The 15,338-nt window shown below is 48.7% G+C and overlaps 1 protein-coding gene across 2 annotated transcripts in view; it reads left to right on the forward strand.

The window, feature by feature from the left end:
* MFAP3L (microfibril associated protein 3 like) overlaps window positions 1-15,338 on the forward strand; it is a 28,596-nt gene that overhangs the window by 483 nt on the left and 12,775 nt on the right. The window contains exon 1 of one of the 2 annotated variants that reach the window (XM_008060677.2): window positions 14,301-14,607. The exons of the other annotated variant lie outside the window; for it this stretch is intronic. Within the exon in view, the coding sequence (XP_008058868.2) occupies window positions 14,310-14,607 (298 nt within the window). The 5' untranslated portion in view covers window positions 14,301-14,309. Of the gene's footprint in view, window positions 1-14,300; window positions 14,608-15,338 lie in introns of those variants that run through there. 2 annotated transcript variants of the gene reach the window in all.

The raw sequence follows: 15,338 nt of genomic DNA on the forward strand, positions 1-15,338 counted from the left end.
GGCTCCCGGCGGGGCCCCCGCGGGTCGTGCGCTGGAGGCCGCGGGGTGCGGGAGGCTGTGGAGTCGCCGCTCACGCTCCCGGAGTTTGTCGCATCTGACCCCGGAGCAAGTTGACACGGACTTGCCGCATGGCGGGTGGGGAGGCGCGCTCCGTCGGCGCAGGGAACGGTGACTGCAGAATCGGTTTATTCTGAGCCTGGTCGCTCACCTGCCTCCCCTCCGAAACAACTCGACTTTCCAGTTGCAGGATGTACCAAGCCGGCTGGGAAGAAGAGCGTGTGCCGGCCTGGCGTCTGCTGGCGCTGCAGAGACAGAGCCACAGCCCCTGAGGGCGAAGTGTCACCGTGCGTGGGGATTCGTGTTCTCAGGGAAGTCTGGCTCCTGTGGTGAGCTTTGTTTTGCGTTATCTTGGCTTTATATTAAACACTTGGAAGCCGAGCATCGTAGAAGCGCAATGTTTTTTGTAGTTTTCTCACTTTTGTTTCTAGATGAAACACTTTTTTTTCCAGTTGCTACTATGCAGAACGTAGTGGAATCCTTCAGGATGAAAGGCAAGATGGAAAGAAGATTCATTTTCAGGAGTGATACTTTAGAGCAAGGTGGTTCTGCTGACGTTTTACTTCCGCGGAAAATGCCATCTGTAGGTCCCACTGCGGCCTCTCAGACTCTTAGTACCTCGAATGCTGGGAGGACGTTGGATCTAATAGGGGCGAGGTAAAGGATCCTTTTTCTAGTGGGCACTGGTTCTGCTAGTAACCAAAGCCAGATTCTCAAACCTGTTTCCTAAGTACCACTTAGTGGGTTCCGTTGTTTTGTGTATTCAGCTTATTACAAAACGTCTTGTTTGCCTTCTTAGTAGAGCTTGGCCAACTCTAGAAATGCCTCCACTTCCCTGGGCTGTAACCTGCGAGCTGCCTGTGAGGTGGGTGCCTGAGGGGTCCAGGTCTGCCCGGCTCCCCCATTGGCTCTGTCTGTGCTGCCCTTGGACCTAACCTAACAACAGGGAATTAACAACCGGGAAGGCTGATGTGTCCAGACAACAAAGTGGCAGCAACATAACCATCTTACCCCTGCTAAACCTGTAGTCTTGCCAAACAGTTGAGTCTGTGTGTTCACACAGTGGCAACAACGTGACCATCTTACTGGCTAGACCTGCAGTCTTGCCAAAAAGTCTCCTTGGTGTGTTCTCTGCTCCTGAATATATTTCCAGATACGTATATAGAGAAATTCAGAAGTTTGAAAAACCCAACACCCATACTGGGGAACTGAGCTTCCCCTGTCTGTAAAAATGCATGAGATCTGAAGTCAGCCTCTACTTGCCCCTTTCCCTGAGCAGCCGGCCTCACCCTCAGCTGTACTCCAGTGGAGGTGGTGCCTCTCCAGCAGCCTTGGATTCCTCCAGACTTAGAGGAAGCAGCCAGGCCTCACTGGATCCTTGGGAGTGTGGTATTTAATGCAGATCCATTGGCCCCTCTTTGTGCTTCAGAGGTCTCAAGTATTTTCTCAGTGAAATGAAATTTAACCAAGGACTTGTTTACAACTTCCCTGGGTTTTCAGGCTAGCAAAACCAACAGGAGTTAGGTTGAAAAGGGGTTTTATGACCCCTTCCATGAAAATAATAACAGTAACAACAAAAAGTAGTATTCAAGTTATATTCAAATTACAAAACAGGGGAGAATTTTTTCCCTTTTGCAGGTAACCGGTGAGGTCTTGCAGCTCAGCTGCCAGTCACGTGATTTTTAGTTTTATTTCCATGTGTTTGGATTTCGTACTGTACAGTGGTGTTCGTGACATTAGATGTTCCACCCCAAACTGCTGCCTTTAAAAATAGAGCTACCCCCCATCCATGCGACCTTAATTTATTCAACTCCTTCTTTGGCTTGCAATGGAAATAGTTGAGACTATTTAAATTTTGCTTAATTTGGACTTTTAATTCTTTTTTTTTTTAATGCAAGAACTTGCAGATACTGAAATTCCAAGTGACTATTGCAGCCAAGTTGCTTTTTGCTTCCGACACAGCTCAGTCAGGTTTGTGAGGCACGTGCTATTTATTTTGGGGATTTAGGAATCATGGAGATGCTGTCTCTCCCCTAACTTGGCATCTTGCCTGGCACCTGGGGTGCGACTTGCCTTTTCTACCAAGCCCAGGAGGACATGTAAAACTTTGGCAATATTTTGAAATCCATGGAAAGTTACATCATAGTTAGAAACAGCCTTAAGATGCAAAGGGCTAGTTTTAAGTTTGCTGTAATGTCTCCCTGGCATGGTTGAAAGGTGGTTCCAGGAGTGTTGAGGAGGTGATGATAACCAGGTAAGAGCTGACAAAAGTTTAAAGATTATACCCCACACAGAAGTCCTGTGAATGTGTTGGTCTTATCTCTGCCTCCACCTGAGGTCTTCACTTGTTAAAATATCACATTAATTTCTCTTTCCCACAAACTTTTATAGTTAGGCCCCTGGGGCTACAGAAACAAATGAGACACACTGACTCACCACCTAGTTGAGAGATACACTTGAGGACAGCTGTTACAGTGCAAGAGACTTCTTCCAGGCAGGTGTGCACCATCACTGGGCAGACAGAAGAAGGAGCCTATTGGGTTGGGGGAGGGGCAGCGAGGACAAAGCCTCTGCGCTGGGGGCGGGGCAAAGGAGGAAGGAGCTTGTGGGTTGGGGAGGGGCCTTGTGCTCGTAATATTTCCATAGGGCCTTAGGGAATGGCTGAAGTGTCAGTGACACTCCAGGCAGAAGGCATACCATTATGGCGGGCAGAATGATGACCCCTCAGGTGTCCACTGTGGGCCTTTGCAGATGTGATTAGACTGAGGATCTTGAATCAAGAGACTATCCTGGATTTTACAGGAAGGCCCAGGCTGGAAGCTCAACATGGTTTCACTGGGCTAAAGTCAAGGAGTCAAATCAGCAGGGCTGCGTCCTTCAAAGGACTCCAGGGAGCAACTGTTTCTTTGCCCTTCCAGCATCCAGAGGCATCTGGTACTGCACCGTGGGAAGGCTTTGTGTCCCTCTTCAAGGCCAGTGGCACCTGCCTCATGTGGCACCTGCCTCATGTGGTATCACTGTGGTGCTCATTCCTGCTTCTTCCTGTTTCTTTTTTTTTTTTTTGAGTTGGAGTCTCACTCTGTCGCCCAGACCGGAGTGCAGCGGCCGCTCCTGGCCACCGCAGCCTTGACCTGCTGGTCTCTGGCGATGCTTCCACCTCAGCCTTCCAAGTAGCCGGAATTACAGGCATGCGCTACCACACCCAGCTGATTTTTTGATTTATTGTCCTGTTTCTTACAAGAATCTGTGGAATTTTACCAGGGCCTCTTGATAACGGCCCATTAGGACCCTGCTGATTTCCACACCCAAAACCACAGGATGTTACCTGTGTGGTGTAAATCACTAAGCTCGTGGCAATCTGTTGCCAGAGCTGGGTCAAGAAAGAAGGGCTGGGAGGGTGCAGCTGTAGGAGGGCATGAGTGGGCTTTATGCTGGGGGTCTCAGAGACACACGAGGGAGTTTGGACACCATCCTGTTGCAGATAAACAGTAGGAGACCAGCACATGAAGGGAACAGGCAGCTGCCAGATTTGTCTTCCTGAAAGGCAACCTAGTTGTGCCCTGAATGGCAACCTATGTGCATGTGTGATATTGAAAGCTCAGGAAGTCCATTACTCCTGATTTGCAATCGAAGAACAGGAAGTCCCCCAGAGAGACTTAGTCCGGTTTCAGCTGCCGTGTTTTTGCCTATGTCCCGTAACAACAGTTGCTGCCATGAGCATGTGAACTTGTCACTATCATTAGCTTGAAAATGATGGAATTTCATGGGGGCTGGCCTTGACCCACTGGCTATGCCACTCACGGTGTCGTGGCTAGTGCTGGCCCAGCCAGACACCATCACCTTCAGTCAGCAGTGTTTGCCACAGACTCCAGATCTGGAGGGGTGGACGGCAGCTTTCCTACTGGGGGATCTGGCTTCCGTGTTGGGACGTGAGAACCCCTGTCACTCTTCCCAGATGTGTCCAGCCTCTTATGTCCAGGGTCTCAGCATCTGCCTATGAAACTCAGTGTCCAGGTGAGCCGACATCTCTGTGTCTAGAAAATGCAAACAGAGGAAACCTTCTTCCCTAGTAGACAAGAGTTGCTCTGAATTGAAGCTGAATTGTATGGAAGAAAAAATCAGTGGAGACAACCAGTGCTCAAACAGGTGGTCAGGGAAGCCCAGGCTAGTGCTGCCTGGTGCTGAAATAACAGAAGGACATGACCAAGACGAATTTGAGTGTCTTTATTTTCCTGGGCGTGTCCTGGCTTCTCCCGTTCTGGCCTCAGTCTTGGTGTTCTGTGCACGCGGTGTTCTTTCTGGTGACTTATATTCCTCATGACTGCGTCAGTCACCCATGCTCCAGGCCCAGCCCCCCAATCCTTTCATCCGTTAATTCAGTTATTCACCTAGCCGGGATTGACAACCTGAGATCTCCTCATAGAGGGACAGATGTGCACAAAGACAGTGACAACAGACACATGACATTAGGAGGACAGGTCTATGGGAAAATGAGTATCTGGGCCTACCCAGGGGTCCTGGGGGACTTTAAGCAGAGATTTCACAACTAAGTAGGAGTTTTCCAGGCATATGGGGCAAGGAAGGCAGTGTGGCTGAGGTGCCACAGCAACACCTGTGAGTTCAGGAGGTGAACGTGGTGGGGGAAGGAGAAAGGGTCAGACCATGAGGATCATGTGCATTCTGCACATGTGATCCAGGCGTACCAGGCTGCACAGCTTAGACACCATGGGAATGCTTGTGAGTTCAGGAGGGGAACATGGTGGGAGAAAGAGGAAGGGTCAGACCATGAGGATCATGTGCATTCTGCAGGGACTTCACTTTTACGCCTTTGGCAGAAGACTAGCATGGCATGCAGGTAGACCAGGTTTTCCAGGGTCAGCTGACCTCAGCACCAACACAGTGTGCGGGTGAGGCAGGCTGGGCCTCAGTGGGTCATCGAGGACTGCAGGCAGAAAGGAGACCGACTGGAGATGTTGAGTGCGGGAACCCAGGACAAGGATGAAGTGGCCATGTGTACTGTGTCTACACAGGGAAGGAGAGAGGTGTTTTAAGCACGGGAACTCAGAATCAGCATGAGGATGGAGTGGCCATGTGTACTGTGTCTACATAGGAGGGAAAAGGGGCATTTTAAACACAGGAACCCAGAGCTAGGATGGGGATGGGGTGGCTATGTGTATTATGTCTACACAGGGAGGAGAGGAGTGTTTTAAGCTTGGGAACCCAGAATCGGCAAGAGGATGGAGTGGGCATGCATACTGTGTCTAGACAGGAAAAGGGGGCATTTTAAGCATGGGAACCCAGAACAGGAGGAGGACAGAGTGGCCGTGTATACTGTGTGTACTCAGGGAAGGAGAGGGGTGTTTGAAGCACAGGAACCCAGAACCAGGATTGGAATGGGGTAGCCATTTGCACTGTGTCTAAACAGGGGGGAAAGGGAGCATTTAAGCATGGGAACCCAGAAACAGAATGAGGATGGGATGACTGTGTTCTGTGTCTACATAGGAGGGACGGGGAGAGTTTTAAGCACAGGAACCCGGAACTAGGACAAGGACCATGGCCATGTGTATTGTGTCTACACAGGAAGGGAGAGGGGATGTTTTTATTGTGGGATCCCGGAACAGGATGAGGACGGGGTGGCCATATGTACTGTGTCTACACAGGGAGGCAAAGGCATTTTAAGCACAGGAGCCCAGAACTAGGACGAGAACAGGGTGGCCATGTGTACCGTGTCTACACAGGGAGGAAGAGGGGGCGTTTTCAGCGCAGGAATCCAGAACCAGAACGGAGATGGGATAGCCATGTGTACCGTGTCTATACAGGGTGGGAAAAGGGGATTTTAAGCATGAGAACCAGGAAATAGGAAGAGGAATGTCTATGGTATATGCCTAGTTAAGTGCATAAGTATTGCTGCTGTATGCAGATGTTGTCAAAATTCTAAGCACTTTTGAGGTAAAGACCTGGTCATCAACTTTTTTAATAGTAGTTGGTACTAAGCATGTAAGATAGGCCTCATCAGTACCTGGGGCTCAGTCATTCCTGATTGTCTTAGTCACGTAGGTGACACTGTTCAGCTGAGGTGTCGTCGAGGACACTGGGTGGTGGGTGCAACCTGGCCCGCCTTTTCCCATCAAAGCTGAGAGCGAGCCAAGTTCCTTTCTTCAGAAATGACCTGTGGGAGCTGGTAAATCCCTGCTTTTTACTTCCCTCTGGTGGTTTTCTCTAATGACGATGATTTGCCATGGTGTCACGTTGAGAAGTACATAACGGTGGCAGACAATGGATCTTAAGACATCCCCTTGAGTCAGCCAGAAGATTACTGAGATCCAGAAAAGCATTGCTCTCATATACACAATTTTAAATGTTTACTTGGATGCTTAGGGAGGTGTAGACACTTGTGGCATTTGGACAGTTTGCTGAGCCATGGCACTCGCTCATGGCCACATGTGCAGGTCATGAGAGCCCTGCCTTGAATCAGGAGATACAGGCTCTGCAGGAACTCTCATGTCACTGGTTCCTGGTCCTGGGCTCTCACACCATTGGGTGGGCAGTATTGCTCAGACTGCCCTTCTCAGAGGGTCAGGTGGGGCAGTGTCTGCAGGAGCATTTTGTAATTCATCGACGTGAGGCAGAGTAAGAGGTGGATCAGCCTTGCAGGAGCTTGTCTACATGAGGGAGCAGTAAGTGAAGGGGCTGCATATGCCTGGGTGTTCTGAGGTGGGCAGGGCCCAAGTGGCTGGGGAAGGTAAAGGTTGGGAGAGGGAAATGCAGACGGAGTCCACCCAGCCTCCACCTCATGAAGAACAGCTGGAACACACATGCTGTGACCACAGAAGAGCTTGAGGGTTTTGTTTCATTATATTTGAGGTATTCTTCATGCCCAGATTGTTACTGATCATTTAAAAAAGCAATAATAAGGGTAATGAGCAAATGCCTGGCGCTAAGCAGTCGGTAGATACTAGCATGCCATCCATTTGGTTACAGGGAATTTAGTGACTGATAAAAATCACACTTCCTCTTGCAAGAGCAGACACAGGGCTGCTGCAGTGAGTCATCCATAGAGTGAGGCTTCCAGACCCAAGGTGGGTGATGGGGTGCCTTGGGCAGACCCCTGGGGTCCTGTGTTCAGCACCTGACCGTGCAGGGAGAAGGTAGATGTATGAAACCTGGATTGCTACAAGCAGCCCCTACGTGGGCTGTGGGAAGAGCCTGCAGTGAGGGCCAGAGGTGGGCCAGAAGCACAGCCCTCCACAACAGCTGTCTGTATGTACTGCCTGGGGCAATGTGGTGTTCACATCAGTGGGCCTTTGCAGAGTTTGAAAGGCTGAGTTTATTCTCTCTTTCATGGCCTCATCCAGGGTGTAAGGGGCACAGGAATTGGCCTCCCCATGGAGACCAAGTGAGCACGTGATGCACAGTTGTCTTGGGACAGACCATGGCCACCTCGGGTCACACGTGACTTGGCCGTCATAGTGCTTTGCCTGGTGGCATTTTTATCTGTATGAGCAACTCCCTTCCCCTTCTCTCATCTTCCCCTTCCTATTTCTTCCCTTTGACAGCCCTGTCCCACCCCACCCCCGGGCCGCTGAGATCCCTACCCCCAGTTGGCGTCATTGTGGGACAGTGGCTTTGGGAAGGACCTAAGAGACAGGGTCATCTCTGGAACATTGCAGAACCAAGGAGAGGTACCAGCGCCCTCATGCCCAGCTCATGGGTCTTCCTCCTGGACATCTGGCCTCTCTCCATACCTCACCCCAGGATTCTCATTCTTACCCTTAACCTCAGGTCACCTCACTTCTTGCCGGTGCCCCACCTCCCCTTGTTGTTCTGTGATCTGCTCGGCTTCAGGGAGGCCATACAGGCTTTTCTCATGTGAGCTCTTCTGATGGGCCAGCTAGAGTGATGTGCCCTGTCAGGAGTTATTCTTACTCTGTTGGGTGTGAATACTGTCATTCAGGCTCACGATGAGCCCAGTGGCTTCACTGTGGCTGTTCCACCAAAAGCAGTCGACCCCTTTTGTAATATCATTTGTGTGTAAAGCTGTACCCCAGTTCTGTCTGATCTGCTGGAGGCTGTGCATGGTTATATGGGCAGGGGATGGGAACTAAGAAAAACTCTTTCATCATCGAGGCTTTGGGAGCTTGCAAGGTTCCAGAATTTGCAGGAAAGTGTAAACTCTCTATGACCACATGCTGGTGGGCTGCACCAGACAGGGTTGCTTCCTCAGTCCAGGCAGAGCATGCTTCAACCTGGACATGTGGGTCAGCTCTCCACCAAGTACCCCCCGGCAAATGGGCCTCTGGTCATTCTTTCAGGTCAGAGAAAAGCCCTGACTCACTGATGTGTCCAGTGTCCAGAAAGGCAGCAACCCTGCCTGGCTTCCCTCTGAATGTTGGAGTTTATTCACTGATCACATGAAGAACTTTTTGGGAGTGGACTTTAGATCACAAAAATAAGAACTAGGAGTGAACTGGGCACAGTGGCTCATGCCTGTCATCCCAGAATTTTGGGAGGTGGAGGCGAGAGGATTACCTGGGCTCAGGGGTTCAAGACCAGCTTGAGCAACATGGCAAGATATCGTCTCTACAGTAAATCAAAAATTCAGCTGAGCATAGTGGCACATGCCTGTGGTTCCAGCTACTTGGAAGGCTGAGGTGGAAAGACCACCTGAGCCCAGCAGGTTGAGACTGTGGTGGCCATGAGCATGCCACTGCACTCTAGCTTGGGTGACAGAGTGAGTCACCAATTAAAAAAAAAAAACTAGAAGTGGCTGTAAGTTGTGCTGTGGATTAGAAGGTGACATCACAAACTTGTTGGCCTAGATTGGAAGTTTGAATCTCCTTGTGTGCACACCCTACATGAAGAGGAGAAGGGTGTTTTGAAAGGACATACTTTTTTTATAGGTGGGGGGAAACGTTGGAAAAATATATTTGAATGGTAGAGACAGGCAGAGAAGACAGATTGCAGCCAGAATGCTCCTGAGCCAGTCTTAGCTGAACATGAACTCTGACGAGGAGCACGTCCAAGATGAAGGACAAGTGCTACATGGCACCCCGACCCCAGGTCCTCCTCCTGATCTGTGTGGGGATTGAACCGGCAGCACACATCCTATTTTGTTTCCTTTCCAGAGTTAGTTTATTCCCTGGACCATCACATTCCTAAGAAAACATCTCTCTGATCAGTTAAGGATTTACGTGATCCAAAACTATTGTAGCTTGTGTGTTTAGAATGAGAATTTGAAGATGTTAAACGTGTGCTGAAGCAGTGGTAAACTCCCCTATAAGATGTGTCTGTGACTAGAGGGGGCTTCATTCCGTGTTTCCACCGTGGGAACAACTTAAAACTTACCTTTAAGGAACCAGGAGATTTTACCATAATCCTTGCCCCAATCTGGGATTATTGTTGGCAGTCACAGGCTTTCATTCTGGTTCCAAGCCACTAAATTAATAACAATCCCTGTGCAATCCCTTCCCTTCTCTGGGTGTCCATTCCTTGTATAGCAAAAAACCTTTATGAAAAGATATCCAGAGCTTTTTCCAGACTCATATCCTAATAGAAACAGAGATGTATGGTAGGCCTGTCTTTATCTTGTCTAATCATGTCTGCAGAAGACAGTCTTTAATATTTTTTTCTCTGTCTCTATTAAGGTTTGTGTTTGTGATCTCTTTTTCTCTTTAAAAGGCTGTAGTAACAGGCCACTTGACTTCCTCCCTTCTGATGGTCAGGCTGAACCAACACCCATATTTAGTGGGCTATCAACAGTGTCTCACCTGCATATCCAAATGGTTTTTTTGTAATGATTTTATAACCCTAAGCAATTTAGGGTGGTATGTCCTTCATCTGCCTTTCCAGCGGCCTCGCACTTCCTCCATACCACCCAACCATGCCTATGACAGACACTCCCCAGTTGTGTCTGCCTTTCTCATTACCATCTCTCAGATGCCAGTCCTCTTTTTGGGTCCTCTTCTCTCCCCTAGCCCACTTTGTGACTCCTTTAAAATGAAACAAAGTGGTCTCTTCCTCCAGGGAGTTCAGCCTGGCCCTTCCAGACCACCTGGGTCTCTTCTGTGCCTCGGTGGGTGCTTATGCCCTCAAATGGGCAGTTGTCATACTGACTTGTAACTCTTGACTGACATTTCTCTGGATCCCTGGATGTCCACAGGTAAGGACTGGATTCCTTGGTACCTTCACCCTGGTGCGGTGCCTGGCACAGGGTGTCTCTCAGTTAAGGCATGTTGATTTGGTTTGATTTCATCCTCTCTGGGTGCTCCTGAAAGTAACCTAAAGCAATGTCCTCTCCTATGTTCATGTGGTGACGTGGTGATGACATTTGCCATCTGATCAGAGATGGCACACAGAGAGGCTCTAGAATATGTAGAGAAAGGATGAGACTGGAGGGCAGGTGAATCTCTTTCTGTAACATGATATCAGATACTGAGGTAAAATGCAGCTGATTTATCATTTATGTGATTTCATTCTGAACTGCAGTAATTGCTGCAGGAACGGTCTTGTTCCACAATTCCTTGGCCTTTGACTTTGGATTTCCATAGTTTGTATTCAGAGATCACCTTAACTGCCTAAGAATCTCATTCTAAGTTTATCATGAGACAGCTAGATGAGACGGAATGGGCCAGTGAAAATTTTGCTGTCATAATGTTTCTTAAAAATTGCAAAAGAAAATAATCTTTCAATTTTGTTTACAGAAGAGACTTGTGTGGATATCTTGAATGTATTGTGATACATGGGAAAGGAAGTTGTAGAAATATATCCATAGCTGAAATGGCTGCAGAGGGTCACTGGTTTTGAAAAGTTGACGCTTACTACTTAGTGAGTGTTTCGGTGCCCTCTCCAACTCATGTGAAGTTGCATTTTCCCCTCCTTGCATCATGGGTACCATCCTGCCATGAGTGTGTCCTGATGCTGAGGCAACCATGTGCCTGTGGCATCATTCTCACACACACAAAAATAGGGTAACTCTCTGCAGGTGTTATAGCAGCACCCAGTTACTCATCAGAGTGAATGCAGCGACGCCCTCATTGATACCGCCAGTAAACAACAATGGTGTATGTTCATTTGTTCAAAACACCCTTGCACAAGAGGCCCTTGTCCTCCCAACTTTAGAAGGACACCAGCAGTAGCTTATTGACTAATGATGGAGAAACAGGAAATAGACTTAAGAGACCCTCTCATTAAACATTTTTAGATGAATATTGGGAGGTAGGGAAGGGGTCGAATTAAAGAAAGAACATTTAGTGTTTGTTAAATATTTTCTCTTTTGTCCTGCTTACAGAAAATAAAGTAGCCTGTGAAAATTTTCCCAGAGGTCATGAGCAAACTCATGAAGCTTAACAATTTGTCCATTGTAGCTTTTACTAAGCCCTGGATTTGGAATCTATGGTCTTTGTTCTTGTGTCTGAAAGGCTGCACTTCAGCTGCTGGATTATAGTGCTTAGGTTTACTCTTTGGTGCTCAAATACCTTTCACTGCTGGATTGTTATTCACTGAACTTCTCTTGATGTGTCTGTGAGGTCCCTTCCTGACACACTGAAGAAAGTACATTTGTGAAATATTTCCCCTCGTCTAGTCATGACGTCTCATGTTCCCTGGGCAGTGCATTGTAACTGACTCTAAATAACTACCACTGGGTTTCACGTAGTGTGGTGTACCAGGTGAGTGTGTGCCATTGTCCTGGGTGCCTGTGCAAAGGTTGTCCCACGGCACTGTGTGGATGAGCTTCTGCCGGCAGAAGGTCTCCATGCCACTGGAAAAACATCTCCTCCACACGGAACAGAAGGGTGTAAGATTGCACACCAAGAGGGCATCAGGAGTTCGGCATGAGCCACACATGCCATGGCTAGGAGGAGGCCTGGGACCTCCGTGAGCCCTGGATTCACCATGGGGACTGGGTGCCGGCTGGGTGGTCAACAGGCATCGTCTCAGGTGTCCCTGGGACTGTCTGGTGCCTTTCTTCCTGCCCACCCCTGCCCACAACACCTGGAGAGCAGGCTGAAGAGATGAGGGTCTCACATCCCAACCGGACCATGTGTGACCGGCCTCCAGTGTGTTGAGTTTGCTGCACTTCTTGCCCCTACGTTGTGGCAGGGTGCCCACCACATCATATACTATTTTAAAAACCTGAACTGAAGAGTGAGTAGAGAGTGAATTCTTACTAAAACTATTAGTTCATTAGTGTTGATACAGTGCTTTGTTTTTAGAGATAAATGTTCACAGAGTTTTAAAGTAAAAGCACTTTGCTACCAACAGCCTTTAAGTTATGTCTTGTGTTTTCTGTTCCTTAGTAACTCTTCAGAATGGGGAAGGATTGGGTAGGGAGGAGGGGACCACTGTCAGCATGACATCCCCACCTCTGAGACCTTTAGGTCCCTGAGGGAACCTACCACAAGCGGTTATGTGATTAAGGCATGACAGCACGTGGTCTCTCTTCTCTCGACTCCCACTGGCATGTATTTGAAAGCAGACAGTGGTGGGGCTGGTCTCCATTTGAAAGCAGCTCTGGAGGTCTGTCTTTTACGTTCAGTGTGAACTCCCATTGTCGCATCTTCCTCATTGTGAAGTTTCCGTGTGTTTCCAACATACCCGTCTCCCACTTGTCTCGGTTCTCCCTGGGCTTTAGCAGGTGTCTGCTTGACCCAGGCACACAGGAGTTGAGGAGGCATGACCCTGTTCCTGCCCTTGAGATGCTCACTCTGGGGTCAGCTCGTCCATCCTCAGAAGTGAGCCCCTACGCAGAACCCTCTGCTAGGAAGTCATTTGTAGCTGCTTCTGATGGGATGGCAGCCATTAATGTGCTAAACAAAGCCCAAAACAAGGAATGTCTTTTAAACCACATATCTTAAAAATAGAGTCAGTAAAGGATGCCTTATACCCTCCCAGTCATCCTTGCTTGTCCTGCCAAGCAGTGCATAGTCCTGATGTCCACTTGACCTTGAATCCCCCCAGATGTCCTGCATTGGTAAGTACTTGGCCAAAACCCTCAGCCAGTGAAAATGCCTGGATCCAGCATCCTGGCCCAGTCTTTCTAGAACCTGGGCCCTGCCCTTCACTATTCTGTATTGAGTGTTGGCTTGACAGCCCCTGCCACCCTGGTCAAAGGAAACCACAAGCTTAGCCAAGTAAAGAAAGACATTTACAGAGTCATGGCAGACACCTATCATACCATTGCAGCCGGTGCTGTCTCCTGAACCATAGGGTTCCTGCCAGTGGTGTGATGTGTCAGCCATCCCAGGGCAGGAAGGTGGTCAGGTCCCACGGGAACACGGACACTTCTGGCACCAACAAAACCCTTTCTTTCCTACCGAGCCAGTGTGTGGTCTGTTGTTGTTTTCATCACCAGCAGCTCTTATGCTTTACTCTATAAGAGTTGTAGTAATAGCGTCTGCCTTTGGGGAAGGTATGGCTGTGAGATCTGTGGATGGGATGGGGGATAGAGGAATAGGGAGGGTTAGGTCTTTGGACATGAAGGTGCAACCACCCATGATGTCATCCTGGACATACCGATGGGGTCCCTAGCCTCTGAGAGGCAGGTGAAAATGAAAGCCAGAGAACTCGAGTGGTTGGGAGTCGACAATTCACAGTTAATGCAGAGAGAACACGTGGGGCACCATGTGGAGGGGTGCTGTGTGCAGGGAGGAAGGAGGGTCTGAGAGCCATATGCTGCGGTAGCCACACACCAGACTGATTCCAGTGAGTCCTTCCTAGTGCTGGCTGAGCCCACGCGCTGACCACTGATGGGAACTGAAAGAGGAGAGTTGAGGAACCCTGGGGTGGACACTTGGGTCATCCAGCATAAAGATGGGTGTTGGGGAAGTCTCGGTAGGTGAATGAGAGAAACCTACATCCCCTGGTAACTCTGGGAGGTACTGTGATGGAAATTTAACATAAGAAATTTGTTCTTCCTAAGAGCTGTATATTTTAGTAGCAACACTCACGAAAGGACATTATGATTTTTGTGGGGAATATCATTTAACATTTGAAAATCTGGTTGAGTTTTGTTTAAAAGTTATGGTAGGTTTGTAATTTAGTAGGATTGATAATATTTTACAAATAATACTACTTCAAGGATGAACGCCAATGCTTACGTGTATATGTGTTTTGTTATTTACAGGTTTTTAATCAAGTACCGACTCTACGGAACCAGGGCAGGCTTGTCCCACGGCCTGCTCTGAGGCGCGTGCTGTCTAGTAGGACATTCCATGGGCGCCACTTCCTGTTGCCTTACCGTGCAAGCCCAGAAGATGGGTCGACTGACGAGCCATCTGACTGTGTGCTTCCCACCTGCTGTGCCCTTTTTCATCCTGGTGTCCACCCTGGCCACTGCCAAGAGTGTGACGAACAGCACTTTAAATGGCACGAGCGCGGTCTTGGGCTCTGTGCCCGTCATCATCGCCAGGACCGACCATCTCATCGTCAAGGAGGGGAACAGTGCCTTGATTAACTGCAGTATTGCTGGCATCCCTGACCCGCAGTTCAAGTGGTACAACTCCATGGGCAAGCTGCTGAAGGAGGAGCCAGAGGCGGAGGACAGGGCAGGAGGTAGGCACCCAAGCTATGTCACGTGTCGTGAGATGTAAGCACCCTTGTTGTTTGTTCCCATGCAGGTCATTTAAAGACCTCATGTAGTCATGCTTTGCTAAGGTAGGAGAGTGTGTATTTTTAAGGATTCAAGGCAGTAATGAATCCATCTTTTTCACTTGTTGACACAGAACACAGGGACAAGCATTGATGCCTTTTAAAAGGCCTCTTGGAAGTTTGTAATATAATGCGATCAAACCATTATAGAGGCAAATGTAAAGTGGATTTTCCCTAAGTGTATATTCCAGTTGTGAGAGAGTTTTGTTTTCTTTCACGAAAATGGCTCAAATGAACTATCTAGCAGTTGTTTTTCATTAAATGTCAGTTTAATCCATTGACTGTGGGTTTAAAGACCACACTTGTTAAAAGAAACCTCTGTGCAAGCCCTCAGCCACAGGCTGGGATCATTTTGTGTCCCTGGAGGCCTGGCTGAAGTTTCCAGACTGTGGCTGAAAGGAGGGAGGAGGTAGCCACAGGGATGACACAGGCAGCAGGGAAGAGCCCGAGTTCTTCTGCCCTAGAAGAGTGAATTCCCTACTTACTAAGCATCTGAGACTCCAGCTGGAGGGAGGATCAGGTTTTTGGGAGCCAGTGCCTGTCTGGTGTGAGATGTAATGGGTCATTGTGTGAAAACCCAAACTCATCTGACTTGAAGGAGTTAATCTGCTTTCCTGCAGATTTGTGATGGAGTA

The sequence above is a fragment of the Carlito syrichta genome, unplaced genomic scaffold, assembly GCF_000164805.1.
Source record: "Carlito syrichta isolate Samal-C Ts95f unplaced genomic scaffold, Tarsius_syrichta-2.0.1 Scaffold304698, whole genome shotgun sequence".
In the NCBI taxonomy this organism is placed as follows: Eukaryota; Metazoa; Chordata; class Mammalia; order Primates; family Tarsiidae; genus Carlito; species Carlito syrichta.